General features: G+C 36.7%; 2 protein-coding genes across 5 annotated transcripts in view; one reads left to right on the forward strand and one right to left on the reverse strand.

Moving 5' to 3' along the window:
• The window catches only part of LOC135081515 (microtubule-associated protein Jupiter), a 202967-nt gene extending 201259 nt beyond the window's left edge, over positions 1-1708 (reverse strand). For 2 of the 4 annotated variants that reach the window (XM_063976238.1, XM_063976242.1), the window contains exon 1: positions 1454-1708. In XM_063976238.1, coding sequence (XP_063832308.1) covers positions 1454-1512 — 59 coding nt within the window. In that variant the 5' untranslated portion in view covers positions 1513-1708. The remainder of the gene's footprint in view (positions 1-1453) is intronic. The other 2 variants (XM_063976237.1, XM_063976240.1) reach the window with 2 other exon arrangements.
• An 810-nt stretch (positions 1709-2518) lies between these two features.
• Positions 2519-11174, forward strand: LOC135081816 (inhibitor of growth protein 2-like). The gene is made up of 7 exons (XM_063976596.1): positions 2519-2779; positions 3501-3707; positions 3975-4165; positions 4208-4310; positions 4497-4640; positions 4905-5024; positions 10016-11174. Exons 1-7 carry the CDS (start codon positions 2644-2646, stop codon positions 10336-10338), a joined length of 1224 nt encoding a protein of 407 aa, XP_063832666.1. The 5' UTR covers positions 2519-2643; the 3' UTR covers positions 10339-11174.
• The last annotated feature ends 2815 nt before the right edge of the window (positions 11175-13989 follow it).

Here is a 13989-nt window from a genome sequence, read left to right on the forward strand (position 1 = left end):
CGCCCGCGCCGCCTACGTCTAGACTCGCATAAATCTGGACCAACCTACACCTTCAATTAGAATAAGCACAGCATGACAGTACGATGCATAAATACGTATCCGATTTTCTGACTAGGACTGCACTAAATGATTTGAAATTTTATACATGTCTCACTTGGGATTCAAACCTATTACCATCTAATCAAAACTAGAACTCTCTTCTCTGGATCACAGAAACGTCATTACTTAAGTATGTAATTAATCTAGAAACGAACACAACAATTCGCAAACTGACTGTACCTTAAAACATTTATTTATTTATTTAATAACATGCAAAATTCAGGCTCAGAATACACTAACACTAGCACAACACAGATTGCCATTATTTGAACACCTACCAAATTAATATTCCCCAATAAACAGTCGCAGTACACGTTCATATAAGGTCGTAGTGTCAATTTTCTGTTTGATAATAACTTTTATGACAGCATCTCAAGTCCCTTGCACTCAGGAATATATCCATAAAAGGGAATAATTTCCATATTTATGTTACAATAACATTGACTGGTGGTGGCAACTTATTTATCCACTATTTTATCCATTCCTGTAAGCGTCGTAACGGAAAATCACATTATGGTTTCCAGGTGTACCTAATCGTAAACTGGCCGATGGGCACATAATGTAGGAAGTGAGAGTCATATACGAGTAAGTAATGTACCTACAATTACCAAGGTACACTGGTTCGATTAATATAGACTGACGGTTTTATTAAACAGTAACGATGGCAAAGAATCGCTAAGTCAGCTACTACGTAGGTACGTATATACGGAATAGGTATTCCAAATCGTTAGGTTTCGGGGCATTTTACGTCACACCACACAGCCGCATACCTCAATGTGATTTATCAATAGATACTTCTTAAGCTATTTCATAGTGCAGTTATTTAGGGCACACAAAAATCTTATTTTAGTAGTTATTTAAAGACTTCCGCGTTGACAACTCTCTCACAAACCATAAGTTAAAAAAGTGCTTGGTCTAATTTACGACACGATGATCTTTTCCGACTTTTAAATTACGTAACTAATTTTAAGCTTTTGGAATTCTTGGATATGTAGCTTTGTATTATTATGAGTTATTATTACTTATTAACGAAGCCCCTTATGGTAAACTCGGACACCTTTATGTCGTTGTTGTCCCAACGGTTTGTGGTAGATAAAGGTCCACAGGCGCTAACTTAAAACGGGTACTCTTATAAATTTGCTATCTTTAGGACTTATGTAACTTTGGATCCAGTTCATGCCTCGTATGTTTTTAGGGCTAAAGGATGTCCTGTACTTACTTTACAGATACCTACCAAAATAAGTAAAGAGGCATAGAAATCTAGTTTAAGTGGTGGCATAGGATGGTGGTGGCTAACTGCTAAGTGTGGGGGCTTAGGGTGGGGGTTAAAAAAAGTATTGACTGACTTACGTACTTTGTGATAGAGCTCTTCGAATCCTCCGGCAACCCCACGAAAATGAGCGTGGATGACATTGGTCTTCACTTCACAACACAAGGACAAGGTACTGCAAATTTTGAGGGTCTAGGGTCCATAAAAACCGTTCAAGCAAACGGTCGCATAGCACTTCAAAAGTTCAAACAATATGTTTTGATGTGTGTCAAAATGGTGCTGTCTTTATGAATTTGATTTGAGTGCCAGTACGTCGGTTCTATATGGCAAACTGGCGGAGTCCATTTCTGTTTATGACAAAGAAGGCGTGGGTGAGTTATTGTAGGTGTTCAGCAAGACGGCCTCCGCCAGCAATTAGAATAAATAATCTGGATTTATCATTTCCTCGTACCCAGAATAGTGAGACGGGTGACACAATTCACTCGTATTTAGTTAGTAAGTATCTACCTAAATAACTGCGTGTTTGTACTTTGTACTCGTAGTACCTACATCACAGCGGAAATACAAATACTTATAAAACACTATACAATGTATGTATAGTATACATTAGCGAGTCTACATTTAAAACAAGACTTCATGAAAACTTTTTGGAATCAACAAAACAAGAATGTGGAATAAAAGCCAACAGTGCCTTGAGCACGAATAAATATCGTTCTCGTTATGATAACATGGTAGTCATAATAACTTCGATTTCCAGACAGGAAAGACAAAATTAACCTCTGGATAATTTATACCATTCCCGTAATTCATGGGCATACCCAGCTTGCACCAGGAAGGGCAACAAATCTGATTTTTTAAGATAGCAAGTTTCCAATGACAAAGGTCCAAGGGGAGGGCTCTTCAATGAGGACTAACTATTGTATTTACTCTTACCAGCACCACTGTAATCATTATAATTATTAACATACGTGCGTACTTAATTAACATTAATAATGTTTGCGTACAATTAATTTCTCAAGACCTTCGAGCACCGCAGAGCAGAGTGGCCATAATAACTCTCTCTTTTGGCAAATAACAAAAACACGCGCTTCTAATACCGTTACTAAAATAACGTTATTTTTGTCTTTGGTCTTAAAGCTGTCATAATTTAATCTTTAGTCTATGGTTATGATGCTTGACGGTTGTTGAGCAGTGAACTTGTTATTGGCTTCGAAAGTAAAATATTCTTCATTTTTGAGTGGTTCGATATCAAAAACTATGTTGTAACTTCAACTATGTTGAGCCAAACTTCTACCGAAGCGTTGCTTTCAGCAACATACGTTGAAAATTACTTGGACTGTGTAGAAAATCTTCCAAACGACCTACAACGACATTTATCTCGACTACGAGAGCTTGACGTAACATACAGAGGTAATTTTTATGATTCTAATTGTTCTTTTAGTTAGCTTTCGTTTCACATCTAGTTTATCGCCGTACAAATAGAATATAATTCATCCAACAGTCCCGAAATAAGTGTGTTGACGTTTGTCACTCGCTTCATTATGCATGCCTGCATAGTAACATAGATCTATATTTACGGGCCTATTCTGTCTTTTTGTTGCTTACCAAACATTATTTTCTTCATTTCATATCGTAAGTAAAGCCAAGCTACACACAATTTGAGTCATTTTATTTAAAAAAACTCATTTAGGTTTGTGTCATTATCTGACATAATTTCGATTAGGTGGCAATTTTTTTAACCATTTCGTGTTGGTTTAAGCCTAAAACATCTCTATTTGAGTGCCCCAAATCTGAATAAACATTACTACTATAACCCATGCATAGGTGTGATACTTATTCAAACAATTAAATGCCACACAACTTATACATTACTTATTTAAGATTAAACATATGTGTAACACCCACATATTAAGTGCATTAGGAAACCTACTAGATTAAAAACAAGCATTTTTATAGGTTGTATTTAAATATAACCTCAATTTACTCTTATCGATATACATAAAATCATATTGCAGTGTTCCTAATGGCTGAACATATTGTCAAATCACTAATTGCTTATTAGCAAACAAAGTGATTAATAAAATTCGAAGTGTTTCAATATATTTTATTATATTTTTAATTTTTCATACAGAATGTCTTCGTGATGCTGAAACACACCTTGCTGTTTGCATTGGGCCGAACACAGAGGAGAAGCGTAGGAGCAGAGCTGCATTGCGCTTGCAAGCCGCTTTAGTGGCTGCTCAGGAGATCGGGGACGAGAAACTACAAGTTGTACAGCTGACGCAGGACCTTATTGACAACAAGCAAAGATCCTTGGATGCTGACCATAAGAAACTTAGTGAGTACAACATTTACTTTAAATTACCACCATTTGTAGAGCTGCTACAACATTTTATGATTGTAATGTACTTTATTTATTTCATACTTGTGACATCCTATTTACATTCAGTAATTTGTCCGTCATTGTGAAATTGATTAACCACAACTGTATTTAGTATGCTTAGTGGAATTTTGAGAGCACAGATAACCAAAATCAAGCTAAACAGTAAGATGAGTTGACTTACAAAATAAAGATTGGTGTGTTCACTCAAAATCTATTTTCCAGTCTCATGCCTGGACGTGAACACGAACGGCACAGCTAAAGAGGAGGCGGCTCCGCCGGCGGAGCCAGCCCGAGAAAAGGAGAGCGCGGCGCCCGCGGTGCAGCACGCGCCGCCGCCGCCGCCGCCCGAGCGGGCCAGCGACAAGGACAAGGAGAAGCCCGACAAGGACAAGGCGGGAGGTCAGTCTTTACTAGCAACTAACTGACGTCACAGCCAGTGGCCAGCCCGAGAGAAGGAGAGCGCGGCGCCCGCGGTGCAGCACGCGCCGCCGCCGCCGCCGCCGCCCGAGCGGGCCAGCGACAAGGACAAGGAGAAACCCGACAAGGACAAGGCGGGAGGTCAGTCTTTACTAGCAACCAGCTGACCTAAGACGTCACAGCCAGTGAGCCAGCCCGCGAGAAGGAGAGCGCTGCGCCCGCGGTGCAGCACGCGCCGCCGCCTCCGCCGCCCGAACGGGCCAGCGACAAGGACAAGGAGAAGCCCGACAAGGACAAGGCGGGAGGTCAGTCTTTACTAGCAACCAGCTGACCTAACTGACGTCACAGCCAGTGAGCCAGCCCGCGAGAAGGAGAGCGCGGCGCCCGCGGTGCAGCACGCGCCGCCGCCGCCGCCGCTCGAGCGGGCCAGCGACAAGGACAAGGAGAAGCCCGACAAGGACAAGGCGGGAGGTCAGTCTTTACTAGCAACCAGCTGACCTAACTGACGTCACAGCCCGTGAGAAGGAGAGCGCGGCGCCCGCGGTGCAGCACGCGGCGCTTATGAGGCTATTTAACAACCTTCTGATGGCATAATGTCATTTAAAATTATAGCTTACTAAACAACAACCAAGGAGAGTCCCAGTGAAGATTCTGCTCTCATCACCTAAAATCAAAATTTTAAGCATTTTGCATAATTATGTTTCTCCATACTGAACCACTTGTAACTTTTCACAGGGGAGCGATGGTCAAAGCGTCCGCGGCGGTCTCGCACGACGGCAGGCGCGGCCACTGACGGCGCCGACTCTAGTGAGCGTGACAGCGAGCGACACACGCATAACACTACCCACAAGAAAGGTAAACATAACACATGTAAAAAATGTAAAAATCAATTCTGCCCCTTTTGCTCCTTGCCACTAGGCTGGTACAGACTTGGTGACGTTTACCATCGGTGGTCAATCGCATGTTAGGTGGAAATTGACCACTGAGGTATTTAGTGTCATCCACCGCCCAGTGACAGGCCCTAACTTAGCGTCAAATGTCGAAATGTCTACTGTCTTTCATTTTCACCAAGTCAAATTCATAGCTGGGCATTAACTCGTTAATCCGTTAATCGTTAATTAACGAAGTTAACATTTCTATTAACGGATTAACTTTTAAGTTAACTTTAAAAAATGTTAACGGACTCGTTAACTTCCGTTAAATTATCCTAAGTCCGTTAATCGTTAATCCAGTACCTACTATTTACCAAAAAACATACAGCAGGTACGCTGAAAAACGCTAGAAAAACTAGTTCTGACAAGTACGTTCGGGCTTCCACCCGATCACTAACAACATTTGTTAGTATGTGTGGGACAACTCTTGCAACTGAATTTAAGACCAGTTTTCCTCAACCGATTGAGCTGAAATTTGGTATACTTATGTAATATTATAGTACCATTGATCTGGTCTGATGATGGAGTCTTGAGGTGGCCATATGGCTCTTAAATTAAACAGCGGCATTGCATCGAATTTGGGTTCGTTGGATTTGTCTTTTCGAGCACTTTAGTACTAGATGATGTCCAGGGTCCTGATGATGGAGTCAGGAGGTGGCCATAGGAATTCCTAAACGAAACCTTGGAAACTTATCGAGTTTGGGTTTGCTGGATTTGTCTTTTCGAGCACTTTGGTGCTAAATTGTATTGTAATTGAACCAAGGCTCTGAGATTGAGATACTACTAAAAAATGTAAAATAAAATTATAATAATTAAAAAACTTTTTAAAAACAAGCTTTTATTCTGAAATGGAGTTGTACTAAAACGAAAAAAATAATTGTACTTATGCAAGGTTCAAATAATTTCGAGGCTAGTTCAGTGATTCGTCCCACAACACGTTCGTCCCACTGGGACGAAACACTAAATTCAAAAAAATATATATTTTTCTTTCTGGATTCGTCCCATTTAATTTATTCTTTAACATAATGAGATTTAGTACCGTCAGAAAGTCAATGAAATAAAAGAAAACATGAATTTGTTAACAATATCTGTATTTGTATTTGTCACAGTGGGACGAACCTGTTGTGGGACGAATCACTGAACTAGCCAATTTCGAAAGCTTGTAGCGCAAACATAAAAGAGGAATAAATTCCATGCGCGATACAAGCTTTCGAAATTATTTGAACCTTGCATACAATTATTTTTTTCGTTTTATTATCATGTGTTAACGGATTAAGAGCGTTGTCACATTTTTCATGCAGAAATCGAGAATTTGGCAGATTTCGAAATGATTTTAGTCATATAATTTATTGTTATAGCTTCTTTTGACTTATTATCATCGTAATTATCATACGTTTTTACGGAATGTCTATTGACAAAATCTCGTTCAATTTGGATTTTTGCCTACGAAAACAGCGAATTTCGAAAGCCCGATTTCCAGGTAACTCGCGAAGGCACAACTTTGAACTAATATTACAACAAATTTATTTCTAAGTAAGAAGATAGAATGTATTCATTAGAATAAGCATACCCTGAAGAAGAAAGTGTATTGAGAAAATTTTGATGTTTAATTCATTAAAATGCATTTTTATCATGTCTAAGATAGTCAAAATTCGAGAAAATTACTGCAAGAAAACAGGTCACATCTCATAATCTAAAAGTCATTTGGCTACATAAACTACTTTATACTTAAGAAGAAACATAGTACTATTATTGTGTGAAAAAGAAAAAATATCTATCTTCAATCTTCAAATGAAAAATTAATTTGAAAATACTATAAAATCGGGTGCATCAAATGGCATAAATCAGTCGTGCTTTGGCACTCGTAGACGCCGGGTCTATGTCAGTTGACTGTCCACTGACGTATATGCGTCACGCGTGATTTTTTCGTAAATTGTAGTATGATTGAGTACTTTTGATCCGCGAGTATTTTTAATTTATTTGTTTAGGTAAATCGGACTTGTAATTCCTTTCTTTTCAAACTTTTTATTATTTTACTTACAGAATATGGGTAGAATATATAAAACATATTATTATGGTATCTGTTTGGTCAGGAAAAAATAAATGACTAATAAAAAATTTAACAGGGTGTCAAAACATTAGTCTATGCTATTGTGTTTCTACCAACATAAATATACTCTTCCTTACTAATAAAAGTTGAATAGCGTCTGTATGGTCACACAACGCTTCGTCATGTTTTTCCGAAAGTTCAGTTACTGACGACTGAATGAAAGAAATTGGTGCGTAACTATTCATCTGATATTAAACGTTTAGTAATAAAGGGGTAAGTCAGGTAAATGGCAAATCCACCAGCGGTCGCTCGATGCCACTTAGACAAATAGTTTTATAAAACGTCAACTAAGTTGGTTAGGTATTTGTATTGTAGATACTTATACAAATGAACGTATAAAATGAGTTTATTTTTAAAAGTATAGGTACAGGGTGGAAACGATAAGTGATTTCACTTGATTTTTAATTATACAAGATATCGAGAAACTGTTTACTGTTCCTGTAAGTGCTTCATGAGCTCTTTAAAACAATAACAATAAATAGGTCAAAGAATAAACTGGATCTATGCGAAAATTCAATGTTTCCGAATTTCATACTAAATGTATGCCGCCAGCCATACCTACCATATTAGAAGTGTTAATTTTTTAAATTTAAATTTTTAATTGAGTAATATATAATAATCAAACAACAAACTCGTAAATTGCATTCTTATTTAAATTATTTACGGAAAACGTGATTTTAGGTTTAACTTGCTACAATGTTATCAAGAGATACTAATTAATAAATACTAAATGAACAGATAAAGGGGACGGCATTAAGGCACTCAGAATTCTCAGAAACCATTGATTTCGTGTTTGTTTGTAACTGTATTAAATGTATGAAAGCTGGAAATATAGGTTTTTTGAATAGATTCAGTTTGTTCTTAAACATATTATTGATGCCGTTTGCTAGGTCTCATGAAGCACTTTTTCAGTAAGTAACCATTTGTTCGACATCTTGTATACCTACTATAAGAAATATTCGAGTGAGATCACTTATCGATTATTTTCGTCATCCTTATTTGTATTAAATTTAATTAAAATACACTAAGGCTGAGATGCACCACCTAACTTTGACCCTAACTGACAATAACCGGTGTTTTATGTTAGACAGATTTTTGACATCCAAAATTTTGATGTCAATGTTAAAGTAAGACGGTGCAACACGGCCTAACAAATGTATCGTAGACAGTACTTTTTATTTTCTTCATAAATCTTTCTTTTCTTTGTAAAGCTATCTACAAGCTTTTATTTTCTTTGACGTCTGGAGTTGTAAAATCTTGCAACTTAAAATTTACTTACTTCCCGTTTTCCCATTGAGCTGAAATTTTGCATGTCAACACAGGCATGCAAAATTTCATTTTCTTTCGCACTAAATAATTTAATTTACACGTGTTTTCATGCGATGGCCAAGTCAATATATTTATGTAAAGCGTTAATGATTTCCTGGAAAGGACTTGGTATTACATGGATCTCACAACTTTTTACCGTAGAACAACTGAGTAGTGAGACTTGGTTTTTTGACAAGTATTGTTTTTGATGGGTTTGTATTACAGAACACATGTGTACCTAATGGGATAACTGTTTAAAAACACGATTAGATAAATTTTGCTCTATGGATAAGAATCTTAAAGTTACCTCTGATTTTTTAGCACTATACGACCGTGGTTTATAATAATAAATTCTATAAAATCACAATGATATCAGTATTTACCTCTTTGATTTCCTGACTTGTTTAGATTTACAAAAACTAAATATTTATTATTAACTTTTAGATAATAATTTGAATGGCACTTACGATGTATAGTTACGAGCTCTTTGATGGACACAATATTATAGATAATGTTTAAAAAATGGCACGCTTGTTTTCATACATTTCATTCTATTTATATAACCTATCCATATTTATGTGCGGAAACGTCACAAAATCAGAATAAATTTTAATTTTTCCATCCCGCATCATAAAAACTAAAAAGTCAAAAGTAAAATTTAAATAGTAAATATTTTTCATAAACAAGCTTTTGATGCTGTAAAAATAATAAAATAAAACATAAATTCTTTCAAACCCATCAACTTATTACTTTGCTCAATTTAAAGATTAAAAACTTGTCGCGGGATTTACTAGTGTAAAAAATACATTAATTACGTAACTTGATTTTGCTAAAAGTCTGATCTGAGAAAAAATCTAATAGGTAAATTATACACTATTTCTTTATTATTATGTATGATGTACTGTCTTAGGTACGATACAACTATGGATTAAGATCGTTTAGTCGACGCAGCGTTGAAATTGTACAGATAAATGCAGTTTGCGCACTCACTACGCGACGTCAAGCAATAAAAACCTAAAATTCGAACGCCAACTTTTTGCTACAACGCTCTTAACGTTAACTTACGTTAGATCTTCCGAAATGTAACGTTTTAACGTTTAACGAAGTTAATTTTTTTATTAACGGTTTAACGATTAACGAAGTTAACTATTTGATTAACGGTGCCCAGCTATGGTCAAATTAACAAGTATTCTTTTATAAAGCCTGGTCCGTGAGCACGTAGAAACCCGTCCAATGACCCCAAGCTACCCATCCTTATCGCTCGCGCGTAATTATATTGCTGTCGCGACTGTGCGACGCGCGCCCACAGTGAGTGTGCGAGCGCGACAGCAACATAATGACGTGCGAGTTTATCTCATCATTGTGTATAAGTCCATGTGTAATTACACGTTTTCGTATGCGTAATTACGATCATTTTAATTACGCATAGTTGCATAATTTAAAAACGTGTTTTTACAAATCATTTGTATTAAATTAATACTCATTACTAATTTCAGGTATCGGCAAAAAGAAAAAGCGCAAAGCGCGGCAAGCGACGCAGCGCTCGGAGACGCCGCCCGGCGACACGGACCCCATCGACCCGGACGAGCCGCGCTACTGCCTGTGCGACCAGATCTCCTTCGGCGAGATGATCCTCTGCGACAACGACCTCTGCCCCATCGAGTGGTTCCACTTCTCCTGCGTGTCCCTCACCACCAAGCCCAAGGGCAAGTGGTTTTGCCCCAAGTGCCGCGGCGACCGGCCCAATGTGATGAAACCCAAAGGACAATTCCTAAAAGAACTAGAACGGTATAACAGGGAAAAGGAGGAGAAAGCATAGTGATTACTCAAACGCTAGGTTAAGGCGTCCATGGATCTTTAATGAGTGATGTGCCTTACTAATGTATGGCGACCGCTGAAAACGCAATAACTGAATTACCAGTGATTCCAAATTTGATGTAAAATATTTGTTCGAGTCTACGTGTGATGCCCCAAAGGCACGATCAGCTCATTTTCGGTCCATACTGTTTAGACGGATCGTCCGCCTAAAACACTTATCAAGATATTTGAAATGTGATTTCGATTTTATGTAAATGATTCCGATTTTTAATGTATGATGAAGATAGAAGTCTTAATAATTATATAAATGCTTGATTGTTCAGAAGAATCTCTTTAAGTTGAAATAATAATAGAAAGTGAAGATTTATTCCATGTAATTTATTTTGTATCTCAGAAAAATTTGCTACTATTAGATAACAAAGCCATAATACTAACTTACTGACCTCGAAATCAGTCATTTGTATTATGTAGGTGTATTGGAAAAACTTACAATAAACTTTTTATTAACTGTAAGATAAAATATTATGCATAATGGAAATGGTACAGACAGCATTTAATCATCTTTCAATAGAAAACTTGAAAAGTTTTTACATAGTTTTATTTCAATCACGCATGACCTTTCCACTAAGTGACTGTTAATAATATTTAAATGTGCTTCAATACGTGGATTCAGTATTGATTGTAATATATTTTTTGTCGTGATGAAACATTTATATTTATTACTGCGTTGTGATTTAGCGCGATACATATTCGACAGCTATTGTAAAAGTATCAACTTTATCATAGTTGTTGCCAAGATGGATATATTTGAAATAAATATAAAAGTTTTAGGAAAAATCTGTTGTTTTATTGCGATCATAAAACATAGTACCTATAATAAATAATCAACCAACACGATAATCTCGCCATAACGAACGACAAACTACGCTGGATATAATAATATCTACATCCAACATCTTTGTATTAGAGATGCATAAATCTACCTACTCTTAATTCAAGTAGGGATACTGTTGTCTATTCTATTCCCACTAGTTCTATCGAACACCAACTTCTATAACATTACCGTGGAATCATTTTTTTTTTCCTGTTGTTACATTCCAGAATAATTTGTGTATGTTTCCATGTACCTCTCAAAAGCTGCTGAATCATAAATTATGATCATTGGTTTCCAGCGACAACTACAATAACACATAAGTATTTGGGTATGGAAATAAACTACTTTTATCAATTTAGTACAATTTTATTCAATACATGAATTACAATTTTCTACTTAGTATAATTATTAGTAACCATGCACTGTCATGCACAGCAATAATAATGTCCCTATAAACGTGTATAAATATCTATAATTCGAGTCTAATACATTACATCCTATTATGCTGAATACAATTTTTAATTCTGAATATCATTAACCTCATAAATGCCGTGTTCATTGTTAAAAATGTTTAAAAGTTGGTTTATAATATATTGCAATGGCTTATATTTTCGACTAGATTATTATTATCAATATAATTATTTCTATATTGCAATAGTTAAACAGTACGTCTCAAAAGACCCTTCTAATAAAATTGTTCCATACACAGTTCAGAGATACTAAAGATAAAATTCAATGCTACCATTTTCTACTAAAAATATTCTTAAAAAGATATCAATTGGTAAAAGATTTTTAAAATCTATTTTTATTTAATGTACTAAGTAGAGGTGAATATCTCGGCTACAAATTTATGTATAATACATACATAATATTCATTCGGCGACTGTTCACTATCTCTAATCTATGAATGAAGAAATACATTCATTGCGCTTCATAGTAAAACCCAGCCAGAAAGTATTTTCATCCATCACTAAATATCGCGAAAACATGGCACTGCTCTTATATTATTCAAACGAAAGTTTTACAAACTTCCGAAGATAGAGAGAGATAAACTGGCATTTAGTTAGAGATAGTAGACATCGTGTTAAAGGGATGTTTCATTACGAACCTGCCGTTGGTTTGGTAATTAGGAGTCTATTTTTGGGCAACCAGTGGAAAGAGTAAACCGTAGAGTGACCTATCTTCAGTAGGTACATAAGTACTTCAGATATAATCATTCTACAATAGCAATGTGATTATATTATGTTAAAAATATATTTAAATAATAAAAGCACACAATTTAATACTCAAATAAAACCAGTAAATTATTCAAACTTACCTAACATTTTCAAATGCGTAGAGTATAGGGCAAGATAATAATACTTTTACTATTAGGCAAAAATATTCAAACATAATCTATAAACTTACAACTATAAAATAGCTAAATAATGCACACATTCATTTTGTGACAATAGAATTCAATATGACACTAATTTGAACACAAATAATAATAAAATAAATGTAGGTACAAACTGAAATATTTTAGGTATAACTAGTAAGAACATACTGTTGTATAGGTATCCTATAATTTGATTAAATTTATGTCTCATAAATTCATACGCGCCTTAAATACTGTTATGCCGACTGATGTTTTAACATTGTTTGGAGTGACAGACATTTGTTACCTGGTAGGCAGTAACTACACTCGCGAGCAAAACTATGGAATCACTTACATGAAGTTGTTTCCACGCGATCTTGTGTACTAACGAATTTGTTAGTATGTAACAAAAAAAGTGGCACCATTTTAAAGATTAAACTTTTACCTTTAAATTGATACCAAATTCATTTAAATCACACCAGTATTTAAAAAGATATCGCGGCTGATGTGAAGAAGTATGGAAAAAGACATGTATCAACTGTTTGATACGTCGCGAGTTGCGGCCCATTTACCCCCTATAAAAGCACGTGTTTTCGGATTTTTGCTTTCACACGTTGATCCATACACATCTCAGCTTCTTTTGACACTTTACCTGGGATTCTACACCTTCAGAAGCAGCACAAATCCTTGCACTATTGCAAGAAGGGCTCAGCCAGCGGGCTGTCGCATGTCAGCTCCACATAAGCCAGTCCTGGGTTTCGAAAGTTTTAAGACGCTTTCGGGAGACTAGTGGCCTTATCCCGAGACCAAGTTCTGAACAGCGCCAGTGCACATCGCAGAAGGATGACCGTTTTTTCATGTCAACCTCTCTATGAAATCGTCATTTGACTGGTATCGACGTCTAGCAAGAGTTCAGAAATGTTCGTAGGATAGCTGTTAGCGTGTGGACAGATCGTCTAAGATATAAGCAATAGAATTTGACTCCAAACAGGCCTGCCACAGGCTCGAAACAGACGGCAGGTCACCGATAGCCACGCTTTCAATTTGCTCGTACACATCTCGATGGGAAGTCGAGCAAGCCACCCCCATAAGCCACTGTTTCAGGCTGCCTATAGACCCGACCTCTTCAACTGCTGCACTGCAAACACAGTCTGCATTCATCGGAGAACAAAACTCGCCTCCATTACTCGCCTACCCATCAAAATAAGTGCGAGTTAATTGAAAGCGTGCTTGTCGGTGACCTGCCGTCTCAGTTTCGAGCCTGTGGCAGGCCTTTTTGGAGTCAAATTCTATTGCTTATATCTTAGACGATCTGTCCACATGCTAACAGCTATCCTACAAACATTTCTGAGCTCTTGCTGGACGTCGATACCACTCAAATGATGATTTCATAGAGAGGTTGACATGAAAAAACGGTCATC

Source organism: Ostrinia nubilalis, chromosome 20 (assembly GCF_963855985.1).
Source record: "Ostrinia nubilalis chromosome 20, ilOstNubi1.1, whole genome shotgun sequence".
Lineage (NCBI taxonomy): Eukaryota > Metazoa > Arthropoda > Insecta > Lepidoptera > Crambidae > Ostrinia > Ostrinia nubilalis.